We start from the raw sequence: 15,647 nt of genomic DNA on the forward strand, positions 1-15,647 counted from the left end.
CAGGTTTCATGGTGTTTAGTATTGTTTTGAACAAGGAGGCTGTGAATAGCAGCACCCAAACCACTTGGATGATTCAAATCAACAGCTTGTTGAGTCTCAACAGTGAGACAAGTCACAACCACTCCTTGATTAAAGGAGGGGAAATGTGGTATCCTTAATGATTTATATTATATAGGACAGCTTTTGGGTCAAGTGTGCAAGGAGAAGAAATATTGCTGTTGCCTTACTGACATGTTTTAGTGTTAAGGGGGTGTCAGCATTTAGTCTGTACTAAACAGGTTATAGGTGCCAGATGACAAATGACAGTGGGAGCAGACACAGGAGGGGACCAGTGGAAGGTTTAGGAGAGTAAGAATCCATCTTTCCCAGGCTGCAGCTGATGCCAGACACCCGAAAGCTGCTTTTAACAGACCAAGGAAGAGTCACAGCTGATGTTGGTTATTTAAAATTTTATTTGCCTCTAATTTATTCTCATAAAAACACTCTAGTCTATTTGGTTTTAGTATTCAGACAGTACAGACTTCTGATATTATCACGAGTGATATTAGAGAAGCAGTACAAACCAATCTACCTTAGCATGTAACCAAGCACAGGTGGAACTAAACCCACCCACACTTGCAAAAAACTTATTAACCTGCTTTCTTAGGCTTTATAGTTCAAATGCAATACTCAGTTAATGGTTATAGTCACCAAACCATATAAATAAAATCTAACAGGGTAAAATGGGAACAGCTGAATGTGCAAGAGTCAAAGTAAAAATATGTAGATAGGTATTTTGCTAATTAGAGCAATCACCAATTAACTGCATCTATGTTGTAACCGTCTCTTGTAGGTGTGAGTTTTCCTCTTCATTTCCAGTTAAAGTTCATCACTTTCATACAGTCCAGACTGCTCAGCCAAACGCTGAAACTCTCCTTCTGGTGAGAAAGCTTGTTTCACATCCAGTCCTCTTCCATTAAGTGCCAAGTACTTGCTAAAAGTTGGTCGAACCCGTAACTGCTTTGGGGCTGGAAGTGGCTTATTTGCATGTGCTGGAATAGAATAAAAAAAGCCTCTTTCAATGTCTTCCCAGACTGTAGCAAGACCCACAATAGAGCAACCCAATTGCTTTTAATTTGCAGCATAAACCAGCAAACCCCTGGGAAGAATTTAACAGACAAGCCCATATCTCAGACACCAGAGACTTAAATTCACCCTCCCTCCTGGTGCCAATCAAATTATAGTCTTCAAACAGGGCAAAGGACACAGCACAGTGTCCTGGTACTAAACAAAAGAGATTTTCACAGGATAGTTACTTCTGTCCAGTTCAGTATCTTTGGGAAGAAATCCTCCCAGCTGTCTGAGCTTCTTGAGGTTAATCTTGAGGGCCTGTTCTGAATACAGGTGCACTTTTTTGTGGCACTGTGACCTGGTACTTACTTGCAACCTCTAGCCTGGCGTGGCACGTGGCCACTCCTGCCCCGTTGACAGCAGACACAGTGTACCAGCCAGCGTCCTTCTTGTTTGCATTGTGGATCAGGAGGCAAATCCTCCCGGTGTTGTCATGGAGCAAGCTGAAAAATGAAGGTGTTCGTGTGTCAGTGCTCTGAGGGGGAAGGAGGGGAGATGTTGAAATCAGAGTCAGTTTGCACGCTGAGGAAGCCCCAGAACAATTCTGGCAGGGCACTGCAAACTGTGCAGACACAAATGCTGTGTTTGTGTTACGAGCCACCAGTGATTCACATCGTGACACAACTCGGATGGCAGCAAGGCTGTTCTGTAGCCCCACAGCCTCAGAGCACAAGGAAACACTCCATGTTTCAGTCCTAAAGCTGTGCTTCTCCACAGGCCTTGCTAGAGGGGCATCTGGGCACTTCTGTGCCCTCAGAACAAGGCTCTCAGGGTTGCTCCAGTCCGGCACAGTGATCTGTGCCCCGGTGCCATGCACACGAGGGGCAGGCCCAGCTTTCCAGCCTGCTGCTTTTAGAAACCAGCCCATTTTAAATTTGAATTAACAGATACCGGCTATTGTTTTCTAACACACCAACGGCCAACTCATCAGCGGGGTACCTTATTCGGTCTGTATTATATTGTACCATTTCGTTGTTTCTTTTCCAGTAAATCCGAGGGGTTGGGATGGCAGAGATCTGGCATTCCAGCCTGGCTGTGTCTCCTTCGAAAACCTTTTTGCTCTGTGGCTTGAAGATGAAAGTTGGAGGCATGTGATGTTCTTTTGCTAAATTAAAGAGGAAAGATAAGGAGGAGTTACTGGAAGCGTGGAATGCTCATATCACACTCAGGCTTTAAGATTTCAGAATGCTAAATTCAGCAGGACACGTGTTCCTTACTGCATCTCCTCAGCCTGCAGGCAATTCCCAGGAGCATAAGGGTGTAGTAAACACAATCCACTTTAGAAGGAGGGTCAATTAATATATGTTATCAACCCTCGGAGAGTAATGACATTAATTAAATTAAATTCTGGACATCCCACTATGTCTAAATATCCTGCTATAAGTGCTTTGAAGAAATGTGGCATCTCAGATACATTTATTAAAATAGCCTTAGAAAAGATAAGGTGTTTGTTATTGTTTGAGCCTGAATGTCTGGAGGGCTCCCTCTGCTTCTTAATTGTTTAATGTCCCAAATGCAGAGAGGAAAGCATTGCCAAGTAATTATCAGTGCTCTCAGTCTTACCAATTACTTCCACTTTCACTGTGAAAGATGCTTCTCCTGCACGGTTCACAGCCACACATTCGTATGCCCCTGCATCAGATGATTTGACTGCTTCAAAAATGAACGAGTGGAATCCCTTTTCCGACACTATCATTTTATGGAACTGATCTTGATGAACCATCCTTCCATTCTGGTACCACATCACATCTGGAGTGGGCAGCCCACTCACCTGTGAGGGAGAGGAAAGCAGTGAAGAGTTGAACAGCTTTAAGATAATAAAAACCTTGTCTGTTCCAGCAAGGGCACAGTTGCTTCAGGGAAGACTCATTAAAGGCAGGCTGGTCCTAGACAGACTTCACTAGATGTGTGTCCAGGATGTGTCCACTGAAGTAGTGGAATCCCAGTGCAAAGCACAAGGTTCCCTGCCAAAATGCCTATTTTTCAGCAGAGCATTAATATTCATTCTTCCCAGGGAGATCTGTGGTGATCCACATTTACCAATATTTAGCTTTCACCATATTCTTATGCAGCTAATTCCATTTACATATGCCAAGGGAAAATGCTGAAACATTTGGCCATCTCCTATTTCTTGGTTTACATCAAACAGGGAGACCCTGCACCACCTGCCATTAGTGCTCTGGGCTCAGAGACCTCTCTCCACACCCCAAACCCCAAGAGGGAATGGAATGGGAAGGGAGAAGTTGGTGTTACTTTGAAGTCGAGCCTGCAGAACCGTCCCTCCTCAATAACCACGTCCTCAGGCACTTGTGTGAAACGGGGCTGGAAAAACTTCTCCTGGATTGAGTCATGTCCACGTTCATCTCCTCTTGAGGATGGTCTGCTCCTAAAAAGGGGACAGAAACAGGTAATTGTGTAAAAGTTACCGTAGCACAAATGACACTGAAGCTCTGATTGCAGCTGGAGTCCCTCAACACATTTAGGAATCCAACACAACACATTCAGGAATCCAGAACTACAGTTCTGGTTGGTTTTTCAGCTGCAAGGTGTGGCTTTTGAGCAACCATTTCTCTTGCTCAAGTTGTTCAATTCAACACAGAGGCATAACCTTCATCTTTGGCCTAATATCCAAAAGAATTGACAAGAATTGTGGAGGCTGTGTTCTGTCATGCTGTGTTTCAACATTTGCATTCTCAGCCCTTGCTTTGAGTAGAAATTAGCCTTCTAGAATACAGAGAGTATTTTCCCAAGGTGCATGGAGTTTTTAAACCTCCAGTGCTATGCTTAGAATTCGCTGGATTAAGATCATAGGCATCATCAACCATCCACAAACAGCAGCATTTTAGCTGAAAGGAAGTGAGAAGTTTGGTAATTACTACTTTAGAAAAAGGGATAAGTAGTGAAGTTAAACTAACACTGCCTAGAAACATTTGAAATAAAGTCTTGAAGAATAGCATAAAGTTCATGCTTTACCTTACATGTGTTGTAGGAACCTGCAGCCTGACGTTTTCTGCATTCTGGTGCTTGGGAAGAGAAAGAGGAGAGGTGAGTTCACTTACAAAGATTTATCTATAAACTGAACAAGAAGCCATTTTAAGTTCTTATACTGACTGCTGCTTAAAAGCAAACTGACTGTACTTCAGAAGTCACTGGGACAAGAGGTGAAGGAAGTGGTATCAGGACCTGACACCCTCTGTGTTCAGCGTAGGCTTTGCCATGACAGTGACAAGTGCCATGAATAGAAGGGCAGAACTTCTCATCACTGCACAGGTGAGAGGTGCAGTCTGGTTTGGCACACGAGGCTCTGGGCCAGCCAATAACCCTTGTTAGAGAGGAGCAGTACTACTGGCAGTGTCTAAAATGAGAGCTAAGTACAGAGTGTCCTTCCCCATAGCAGGAATAGAAGTGGAGTCGCTGGCAGGAGCGTTGTATTGTGCCCACTTAAATATGGTACCAACAGCCATGGACACTTGCTGAGCTGGAAAATACTTTTCTTTCTAGATCACAGCACCAACTAAGCTTGCTGACAACTCCACAATCACATGACTAAATCTGCCAAAGTACCCAGGATTGATTCCTGTTAGGAGCCTGGATGTTTGGAAAATGCAGCAGAGTTTGCTGCCAGCGACTCGTTTTAGCAATGGAGTCAGAGAGAGCAAACACTGCATGGAAATTTCTGGAGTGTTTGCATTGAGCCATTCCAGTGCTTGGTTCTGTGCTCTGCAGCCCAGTCCTGAGGAACATTTAAGCCTGGGTTTAAAGTTCAAGCACAAAGCAGCCTTCAGTTCAGGGGAAGTGTTACATGGACGAGGGTTTTGCTGGGCTGAGTTCAGTGTTGAGTCCAAAGGCAGTTGCCTGGATCTGCTCACTTACTCTGTACAGTTACTACTTGTCTTGTGAAATGATGCTGTAGTGATGAAGTTGCTGATGATTCTAATGATCTGTTACATGAACTGACTGTGTAGTTAAGTTCCTGAGGAATCAGCAGGCTGAATGAATCAATTTAAAAATAAGACTGAACAATGGGAATAAGATATCCCAAACATGAGCCAATCTCTGCTTCCAATATTCTTCTTTAAAGCAGCATTTCACCCATGCCGAAAAGTTATCAGTCATCCTATTTTGACTGAATGCTTCCTTGTTCTCTGCAAAGGATAAGGCTTCCCTTGCTGTCTGACATCCATAATTTTCCCTTCTTGCCTGCTGTTGCCAGGTGATTGTTGGGGAGAAATAGCTCAAATTGTGTATTCCTCCCTTGCTGTGATCTTAAGTGTCTCTTACATGGAGGAGTTTTGCTAACTGCACTTTGGCAGGTGTTTGCCTGCTCCTGGCTCTTTGCTGCAGCAGCAGGAGGGATGTTTTCTTTGGCTGCACAGGTACCCAGTGCCATACCATGGACATTTCCACTAACTTTGAGCACAGAAGTGCCAAAGAGAGCTTCTAACCAGCCTGAATAACCAGCAAATGATGCAAGTCTCCAACTGAAACTCTTTTGAAAATGCCATTAGTAATAGATTCTTGTCTATCAGCATGTGGGCTGCTGAAATAACTGCTTTGCTTTCTCTCAATGACTGCAGACCCCCAGAAGGGCTAAAGCCCATCTGATCCCACCCCAAGGCCCTGACCTCTTGTAGCCAATGCCACTTATCTGACATTGTCAGTGACAGGTGTAATGTTGCTCTCCTGGCCAAGCCTGCACTGGGTACCTGGATCCCTCCCCGTGCTGCTCCCTGCCTGTCACAGCCAGGGTGTCCCAGGCTGTGCAGCAGCTGTTGTAATTCCTCCCTGGAGAGGTCATTCCTACAGATCAGGCCCAGCAAGGGAATGGTGCTTAAATTCTCCCCCTCTCTCCTACCACCCCCCAGAGCCCCAAATCTCTCCTGTACAGAGCTCTGCCAGGGAGAGCCGCCCCCTCCCCACACTGGTACCAAACAACCCCCATCTCTGCCCCATTCAGGTAGGAGCAGGTCACAGCACAATCACCAGGAAATCCTCGTTCTAGAGACAGGTCCCCATTTACCTGTGCATTCTGCATGTTGTCCTCACTCTGTGTTTCCAGCACAGAGGCAGCATTCACTGGTCCGAGCAGCCTGCGAGCCATTCTCTCTTCATAAGTTAATCTCTAAAGCAGAGAGGAGAGGAATTCTAGTCAGAAGTCCATTTACTATTTCAGATCAGCTTGTAAGGGCACATTAATATGCCACGAATTCAGGGTGCTGTCAATGAAAGCAGCAGCTGAACAGCAGCCCCACGTCTGGCCCGGAGGGTTTGCGGTCTGTGATGCCCACTGAAGTCAGCTCAATATATACAGCACTGAAATGCAGAAAAGATTAAACTGCCTGTTCATCAAAGCCTCTCTAATGCCATCTGTGGCCTTCCACTCCTCCTCTTTCTCTGTTGGGATTATTTATGGGTAACTGATGGCATCATCCTCAGAAGCCAGACTAAGTCCCAGGGTACCTCTCTGTTAGCACTGGGAAAACTTCCCAAGTCATTCAGCTGTGGAGCTACAGGCATGATGGATGCTTGGCATCCCCTGCTCCCAAAAAAGCAAGAGCCACACCAGAAGCAGACACAGCCAGAGGGGAGCAGCACTACCCCTGAAAGCACGAGGGAACTTTATGCCAGTGCAGCATCCACTGGTTGAAATGCTGTGTGCTGAGTGTAGGGGAGGCAAGGACACATTTCAGGCACGAAACAGAAAGTTCCTGCAAAATAGATGTGGTACACAGTGATAAAAATGAGCAGAGTTAAATTCAAGCTCTGTCAGCTGGGTTACTTTAGAAGAGTTTGTTACTCCCTTGAGCACCAGAACACCTGGCACTTCTCTGCCCACAAAGTTTGAGTTTGGATTTTGTGACGTGTGGACAAACTCGGGCTGAATTTCTGCTGTGAACAAGATGTGTGTGTGTGTGTGTGTGTGTGTGTGTCTGCTGGGTAGGTAAAGGTTGGGGAGGCTTGTGGGACTTTTCTTTAGAAGAGAGCACGAGACCTTTAGCCAAACCTGTGAGGGCTTAATAACCCTGAGTCCTTACGTCTGTATCAAGTGTGGCTGAGATTGGCCAGTGGGGTCAGACGCTGCTGGAGGACAAGGGGAGGAGGACACAGAGTGGTGATTGCATAAGCCTTATTTTTAGCCTGGCTTCCTATGGGAAGAAAAGCTGACTTGCTACAACAAGCCTTCTCCCAGCAGATAGGACATTCCTGTTAGGAACACATTAAGTCAGATTTAACCTATTTGTTTTCCCCTTCAGTATTTAAAATTACACACAAATGTGTTCTCACTGATGATAATGAAAAAACTCCTTTCTGCTTCAGGGGAAAGAAGATGGAACCTATAAACACTGGGCTTTTACCAGTCTGCCTCCAGCTGCAGGAAGGTTCCCACATTACAGACCTGCTCACTCTAGCTTGCTGCAATGGGCTTCCCCGCTGGTAAGCAAATTTTTCTCCCAGATTTGGTTTCCTTGGTAAAGAGGATTGCATTTTGCCCCTCTGCACAATAAATAATTAAGTACTGAGGCTGAGGCCTTCTTATAGGAGACAGACTTTATGATAAAAGCTCATCTAATTTCTTTCATTTGTTGCTGTTCATATAAAAAGAAATCAAAGAAGTTTACCATATGTGGTGGTAGTCTCTAGAATGAGCTTTCAAATATTCCAATATTTCACCAAGCTCTAATGATTTTGAGTGGTTTGTTAACCCCAGTGTTGAAAGCCAGGGTGTAATCATATCTGCAGAACTGAGGGATTCTCCTTGGGTTTCTAGTTGTGTGTGGATATGATGTTCAGCAGGATCCCCAACAGAGAGTTTAAATTTGTGCCACAGCTCTAAACACGCACCTTTCTCTTGAGCCTGGACTTAATTTGGTTGCAGGATAAGAGGGAAAGGCAATAGCAGCTCAAAGCCATATTGCTGCATCAAATGGCTTTCAGAAGTCAACACATCCCTTACTGAAGTCAGGGGAGATGCAGACATTCAGCTGCCACAGTAAATGCCCACAGACACACTCACAGCAACCATCTCTCTTGCCACACATTCAGGCTTCCATCATGCACTGCCCATGTGCTGCTCCTCTACTGGGAAGGGCCTTCTTGGTCCTGAGCTGAGCCTGGCCCACCAGAGCAGCTATTTGCATTCTAATACCAAAAATAACTGTGAAAAGGTGCTGGGAAATGAAGAGGTTGGATGTAAGTCTTTCTAAACCACACCTTTTTCTCCACCCCTGACCCATGATTAGAAATGGAGTTGCTGTTGGCAGAGAGGTTTTTTTTTAACTTTTCTAATGGAAAAGTTCAGCCACATCACACTGAAAGAATATTCTGTTTGTAAATGGCTCAAAGAACTCCCGTGGGATCTGCTGAGGTTCTGAGCAGAGGTGTTTGGGCAGTGTTGCTCCTGCATTTCCTTTTGCTTTTAGCTCAGTTTGGAGGCTCCAGCCTCTGGGGTACTAGAACTCATCTCTGCTTGTACTACTGAGAGTCCCATCAAATGTCTCTTTAACCAGCAGGTTTCCCTTACCTGGTTGCCATTCTGGAGAAGGTTGTCTTTGCATCGGAGTTTCTTTTCCAAGTCCTGAATGAGGGCCTCTTTTGTTCCTCTAATTTCTTGGTCTGATGTCTTCTGCATAGAGTTGATGCTGGCTTGTTTGTTATACATTGGCTGGGAGTAACTGCTCATGCAGGAAGAGAAAACAAAGTTACTCCCGTGGGCCTGCTGGGCTGTTTGCTGCAGCTTCACTGAATGCACACAAAAATGTGAACCTGCCTCCTAAAAACTGTGGTTCAAATGAACCCATAAAGCATCTGGGAGATGAATGGGCCAGGCTGGGTATCAAAAACTTAAGGGGAAGCGTCATGGCATAGCCAAATCATTGAGTGTCCTCCCACAACACTCATTGTTCAGCATCCCTGTGTCGTGCCCCTCCCATATCCTGGTCCTGTAATCCATAGCCAACAGACATGATCAACTCCTGGAGTTTGATAGTACATTTGATTCTGAAAGATTCTGGGAAAAGAGGAGCATCCATCAGAAGGGGTTGCAAAGGTCTGCTGGAGGTCACAGCACTCTGTGCTGACAGGATCTATAACCTTGTTTGTGATGTGCAACCCTTGTGTGCTGCACTTGGGTTCAGAAATTGTTTCTATTGAAAATCCTCTTCCCCCTGTCACTTGGGAATTCTGCTCATTAGAGCAGGGTAGAAGGGTTATAATTCTGGAATACTCCCAGCACGGCTCGGACTTAATAACTTGCTTAAGTTATAACTTAAAAACTTTAATAATTTGCCAACAGATTAATATGTCTCATGTCCCTGTTTGCCCATTAGTAGCGTGATTGGGAAAATAATTCCTCAACTCTCCGGGTGTTGCATTTAAGAGCAGCTTATCTGAAAAGCATAGTGAGGCACCCACACCCTTTGCTATGGAAACAAACAACCCCACACTATGCACACAAACTCCAGCAGTCACTCCACATGTGTTTCTAATGCCCCACACTCTTGCGGGAGTTTAGCAAACACTCCTGAGAGCCCCAGCTCACCCGCTCTGTCTTACCTTCCCTCTTCCCACAGTGCTGTGATTCAGAAAACCCCCAGAAACATTCAGGTTACCTGAATGCAAGCTGACACTTAAACCTTGATTTATATCCAGGCCAGCAGGACCCCTGCCCCTATCACCTTTCTAATATTTCCAGTTGAGTGTTTGTGCATATTCTGCCCTGACTTTCCCCAGGACCTCCAGCTAATATTGGCAGGAATACAAGTTGGTGAGAAGGCAAGGCCCAGCTCCCTTTGAGATCTCACTGACCTTGGGAGATATTTGGATTGCAGCCCAAAGGCAAAATGATATAATACATATTCAGGAAAGAATTTAGTCTTTGGTCTAAAGGGGTAATATTTTCAAGTGGCTGCCTTTCTGTTTGCACGTATGATTAATGGAAAGGGTATTGTAGGTGAGTGTAGAGTCTCACCATGATGTGGAACCTGAAAACACTGCTGAGACTTACTAGACAATTCTCTAAGTTGTTTATATGTGGGAAGCACTACTGCCTTCCTCCAACTCCCCATTCATAAGCCATGCTCGTTGAGGAAATTAATTTGAGATGGGTGTCAATCCTCTGCTCTGAATAACCCCAATTAAGAGATTTCTTTCAAATCAAACTAAACTACTCAAACTGACTCCAGAAAACCCACACAGCTGTGCAGTTTAATTCCTGATGGACACCCATCTCTCCCACACAGTCACCAGGGGCAAAGCTCAGCCTCCTAACCCGACTCCTGCAGAATCCTGCCCTGAACACGGGAAGTCAGTGGGAGCTGTGCCATTGGCTTTGGCCCCAGCTGGTGTTTCGTGGGGTGGTTGGATTTGGGATGGTCAGTGCACGGGAGAGGCCAGGCCGGAGGGAAGCAGGGGGAGGTTAGAAGGCTGTGTATACTTACTGAGGTTCCATGGGAGAAGGAGTTTGGCTGTTATAGTCGGGCTGCGAGGGGAGCACTGAGCACAGGAATGCTGCGGGGGATTGGTTAGGCATGGGTATAAGCCTCTGCCCAGATGATGAGCTAGCAGGAGACTGTGCAGATGCAGGAGTGATGGGATATGTGGATTCCTTGGGGGCACTACAGGAAGGCGAGGAGAGCGTGATTGAAGAGCTCAGCGATGACGAGGAGGAGAATTTCTGCCCGCTCGGGTTGCGAGGCTGAATGAGGATGGAGGACTGTTTGATCTCTCTGCTCGACTCCGCGGAGGCTGCGGGTCCTGGAGGCTGCTGCTGCCCTTGACACACATTCTTAGACTGGATAAAGTGTTTTGGACGTTCGTAGTTAAACATGGTTGGTTGGCACATGGAGGAAACGGATGGGAGGTTGGGGACACTCATAGGAGAGGTTTCGCGGCTGTCCTGGGTTTTTGTTGGTGATAACTGGCTTTGGATGGGTGGCTGGTAAAAACTAGGTGGTAGGCCACAAAAGTTTTCTTGGCTGGGCTCCTGGATAGAATGGAACCCTTGCCTTGCAGAATAGAGGCTTTCCTGGTGTGGATTTTCCCTTAAGGAAGACAATACAGATAAAATAAATTGTACATCACAAGCTGAATCACAAAAATGCTGTGTCGTGAGCAGTCATTAGCAATCCAAAGAATAGGAGGTTCAGGCAACTGACAGTTAAAGCTTGAGCTTAGAATAACGATATTCAGGATTTATTAGAACTATTCCTGAACTGTCTGAACATTTTGGATTACAATAACAAGCCATGCAGTCTGTCTGCCTCAGGCACAGTGTTCACTGTGGCTCTTATATGCCAGAGCCCAGTAAACTCTGAATAAATAGCAATTGTTTTATCAAGACCCCTTGCCACCTGCATAAATCTGCAGATAACTGTGGATACTACTGCTAAGCAAGGTAATTTGCCACATATCATTTCAGCTAAAGATCCCCGGATCCTTCTACTTCATGCCCTGTCAAAATACTAAATGTACTATTCCTCAGAGAATTGGCTATTTGTGCTGAGAAATTCCTTATACCATAGGGAAGCATGAAACAGGTTCCACTTGCTTTTAATCCTAAAACTAAACCTTTGAAACCAAGTGTCCTGATTTCTTCTTTAATGGGTTTTGAATTCAGACCTTTTCATATCCAACTGAGATTTGGGATTGGAATGCCAAGGACTGTGCTTTTCCATTTGAAGTGATTTCCCAAGACTTGCTGTTCATTCTGTTCATTCAGAATGACTACTGTCATTCTGACAATTAGCTGCAGGATAAGGGGTGCATTTATTTTGCAGGTGCTTGATATCTAAACCTGGGCTTTCCATCAACTAAACAGCCAGGAAAGTTTCATTAGACTGAGCTGAGCAAGCTTGTTAAAATGAACAAACAATTTCAGCTCCAGGATAAAAAAAATAATCCCCCAAAATAAACATAAAGCTACTAATAAAAAAAAAAGAGAATATAAATCCACCCAGTTACATGTGCTGGAAAAAATTGTAATCTTGCCCCACCGAGATCAGCTGTTTTGCTGCTATATATACCCAGTATATTGTATTCCTCTCCTTGGAGAGCCCAAAGAAGGGCTCCAGGAGGTCATAAATCCCCATGGGGGGAGATAACTGAAGACATCACTTTCATTTCAAAAATTCAAGGCTTTCATTTCCTAAAGGTGATCATCAATATTAGTTGTACATTAACTGTATGTAAACAGAGGCTTTATAGTAAAAATTCCCTAACTTTCCCCTTGTCATGCTCTTGGAATTCGAAGCTGGCTCAAATTTTTGGAGCATGTCCACACTGTGTTCTCATTCACCGATGCAGAAAACTTGTTGAGTCTTATCCCACTTTTTATATGACTACCTGTGTACAGATTTTTACTCTCCTTTTACCCACAGGCTGCGCACAGAAACCAGCGTTTACTTTGTTTTCTAGAGCGCAGCAAGCTCCGACCCACAGCGTCACTTCTCACAGCGAGGGGTAAGTTACCGTTTTCCTCAAATCATTCCACCTTGATTCGGGAGGGAAAAAAAAAATAAATCCGAAGAGACTTTTGACCTTACGAGATGACAGCAGTAAGTAACAATAGGGACAGCTTGCTTAAAAAAAAAAAAAAGGCAAACAAAAAAAAAAACCCACCAAAAAACAAAGGGTTTTTTTTCCTCTGTTTCCACTGTTCCTCTGTTACCTTTGACAGCACCTCACCTTAAAGGCACCTTTCCACCTCAGCATTCCCGGCGGGCTGCAGTCCCTCATGCCACCTCCCTAACCAGCCTCGAAGCAAAAAGTGACGTGGGAAAAAAAAACAAAACCAAAAAAAACCAAAACCAAAACCCCAAACAAGCACCTTACCTACAGCCTAGAAGTTGTCACCTGGGCTTTAAGCGGTATTTGGGGCAGGGACGGTCATTCCCCGGGCCGGGCGGTCATAGCCCCCTCTGCGCGGCGTTACGGGGAGGCTTTAATGTGCAGCCAGGGTGACACCGCGGGACCCGCGTGTCCCCAACCCCGCCGTGTCACAATAAGAGTCTCCACTGCCCGGACACTCGTCCCAGGGCCGGAGCCGCGGATTTTGGGCAGGTGCCCGCGGGCAGCGAATCCCCCGCCGGGGGCAGCGGTGGGACCGCCCGGCGCTCGCAGGGGCTGGTCCGGGCGCTGCGGGAAGGGGCGGCCGGACCTCGCTCCTGCCCCCGGTCTGGCCCCGCTCCCGGACCCCGCTGCGGGTCTGGGGACTCCCCCGGGAGCTCTGGGGGTGGCAGGGGGCAGGAGCCGCCGGCCCCGGCCCTCCCCGTCCCGTCCCGTCCCGTCCCGTCCCGAGGGGACGCGGCCGGAGCTCAGCGCGGCCGCTCCCGGGAGCGCCTCTCGCTCCGCAGGAGAAGGGAGAGAACTGAAGGCGACAGCTTTTGAGCAGAAAAGCAGCTTTTCTGCCCGTGGCACCGCCAGGGAGCAGCGAGGAAGGACTGCTGGAGTATGTTTTAATGTCCCTAAATCCCACTCCGTTATCCCAGTGAAATCGTTGCCCAGAGAAGCTGTGGCTGCCCCATCCCTGGAAATGTTCAAGGCGAGGTTGAACGGGGCCCCGAGCAACCTGGTCTAGTGCAAAGTGTCCCTGCCCATGGCAGGGGATTTGGGATTGGGTGATCTCTAAGGTGCCTTCCAACTACAACCACTCTCTGATTCTAAATTCCTTGTTTAATTCATTTACTAATTGCCCGTGTAGTGGTAACACCCTGGTTCTGCTTTCAAGGCTGTGCACTTGAAGGCAATAAGTACTCCAGAGACAGGTTTAAACGTGGTTTAAGTACCCCTGGCCCCAGGGCAAACCCCACCCCGCTCCAGTGCAGAGCTGTCAGGAGCAGTGGCACTGTTCATGGATGTGTCTGAACAGTCACAAACTGAATAGCAACATTAGACTTACAAAAATAATATACGATAAAAATATGTTAAATATTTATAGTTTTATGTCTATGTTCATTATTACAGCTATTTGCATGGACTAAAAAAATGCAACTATGGTGTTTTCACCAGCACAGCAACAGATCCTGGTGGCAATTAGGTGATTCGTATCCCTTTTAATCAACAGTTCAATGCCTAATTGCATCTTAAATTAACATTATAGTGTTTTAAGTATTTTAATTATACTCTGGCAACTCTTGGCTATTGTTTAAAAGCACCCCAAGCCTGAAAGTACTGCAGCTGGGCTGAGTGTGGGCTCTCAACCTCCTCCTCTCTCCCTTCACTGTGCCCTTGAGTCTGTCAGCACAGCGATCTTCAAGAGGTTAATCCACATTTAGTGTTTGTATTAAACATCGGCTCAGCGTTTGTGAACTAAAACTTACATAGCAGGTGTTAATTGAGTGCTAATTTATTTAAATTCCTCCTCGTGGAAGTGATTAAGGGAGGGAGTGTGTCCCTAGTTGTTGGAGAAGTTATTTGCTTTTGAGGTAAAAAAAATAAAAATTAAAAATCGGTAGTTTGTGCAGAGTGAGTACTAAAAAAAAAAAAGGTACCCGTGGGATGATCATTTGCCCTGCAGGAAGCTGTGAACATGGTAAAGGTCAGGCTGTGTGCTCAGACAGGCTCCCTGACTCCCCACCGACTTCAATGAGGGTGCAGTGTGCTTAGTTCAGAACTGAAGGTGGCTGCAAGGCACCAATTTAAGGACAGCTTTATACACTTAAAAGACTGGACACAAGGGGGACGACTTGTGTGAAAGAGAAGGAACAGAAAAACGTGAGATCCAGAAGATAGGGGAAAAAAAAAATAGAAAGAACTGGAAGTTGAACTGATAAAAGCAGAGGAATAAATCTCATTGCCCGTGCCAAGTAACTTAATAGTGCTGTGCCCAGCACTTCGAGGTGTTAGAAACCAGCTTTTCTGTCCTGCTTCAGTTTACTTTCTAAGAATGGTGACTTGCTGTGACTGATCAGGTTCTCCTTAGTTGCTTGAGTTATGCAGGAAAAAATGTCTAGAAGGAGAGTTAAGAATATTTTGCTTATTTATTAAGGACACTGAAAAGCTACTTAAAAGGCCTACCAGTATAGTTAGTGCCTGATGCCTTTTCTTTTGCTTGGATTAAGTTCCTTTAATGAAGTTAATAATCAGCATAGATTTTGTTCTGCTCCTTTAAGGCTGTTGAGGAGGACACACTCTAATCTGCAGGTATAAAGGGCTCAGAAAGGAGTAGTGAGAGTCTTCTTGACTTGCATTTTCTGGCTTTTGTGGAGTGGCTGTTACTAAGCAGTAACTGGGAGAAGTAAGAGTACAAGGGTTTTGTTCATTTTATAGTTATTCCCAGTAATGGCTTTGTTCTGTCATCACTGTCTTTGTTGGTATTTGCCTTTGGTAATACAATTGCAACCACATATGCTACATGAGAGAGTTATGTGCTAAATCTGACTAAAAAGACTTATTTTACAGCCAGTCATTAGCCATGATTGCTGAGTTTGAGGTAACAGCAACATTTACAATGCTGTGTCCCGTTCATATCGATGTTTCAAAGCACATGGCAATAAGTCTGTGGGCTTTAAAGATATTTAAATGCTCACAGATGGGTATAT

The 15,647-nt window shown here is 45.5% G+C and overlaps 1 protein-coding gene across 4 annotated transcripts; it reads right to left on the minus strand.

Moving 5' to 3' along the window:
- Positions 1–432: 432 nt before the first annotated feature.
- Positions 433–13,150, minus strand: MYOT (myotilin). 4 transcript variants are annotated; one of them, XM_064672147.1, is made up of 10 exons: positions 12,940–13,150; positions 10,548–11,150; positions 8,633–8,786; positions 6,131–6,232; positions 4,084–4,133; positions 3,364–3,496; positions 2,674–2,881; positions 2,050–2,215; positions 1,420–1,553; positions 433–1,031 (listed from the first exon to the last, which is right to left on the minus strand). In XM_064672147.1, exons 2-10 carry the CDS (start codon positions 10,982–10,984, stop codon positions 859–861), a joined length of 1,557 nt encoding a protein of 518 aa, XP_064528217.1. In that variant the 5' UTR covers positions 10,985–11,150; positions 12,940–13,150; the 3' UTR covers positions 433–858. The 4 variants fall into 4 exon arrangements, with proteins under 4 accessions (XP_064528217.1, XP_064528218.1, XP_064528219.1 ...); XM_064672148.1 differs by having other exon boundaries at positions 8,633–8,783; positions 12,940–13,142; XM_064672149.1 differs by lacking the exon at positions 10,548–11,150 and having other exon boundaries at positions 8,633–8,783; positions 12,940–13,139.
- Positions 13,151–15,647: the final 2,497 nt, after the last annotated feature.

Source organism: Pseudopipra pipra, chromosome 15, assembly GCF_036250125.1.
Source record: "Pseudopipra pipra isolate bDixPip1 chromosome 15, bDixPip1.hap1, whole genome shotgun sequence".
Classification (NCBI taxonomy): Eukaryota; Metazoa; Chordata; class Aves; order Passeriformes; family Pipridae; genus Pseudopipra; species Pseudopipra pipra.

Excerpts from the sequence above, each read along its gene's own strand:
- MYOT (XM_064672147.1), bottom strand. The coding sequence starts at position 10,984 with ATGAGTGTCCCCAACCTCCCATCCGTTTCCTCCATGTGCCAACCAACC. Across the intron at positions 6,233-8,632 it reads TTCTCCAGAATGGCAACCAG|AGATTAACTTATGAAGAGAG; the intron begins GTAAGGGAAACC and ends TCTCTGCTTTAG. Across the intron at positions 2,216-2,673 it reads AGTGAAAGTGGAAGTAATTG|CAAAAGAACATCACATGCCT; the intron begins GTAAGACTGAGA and ends TCTTTAATTTAG.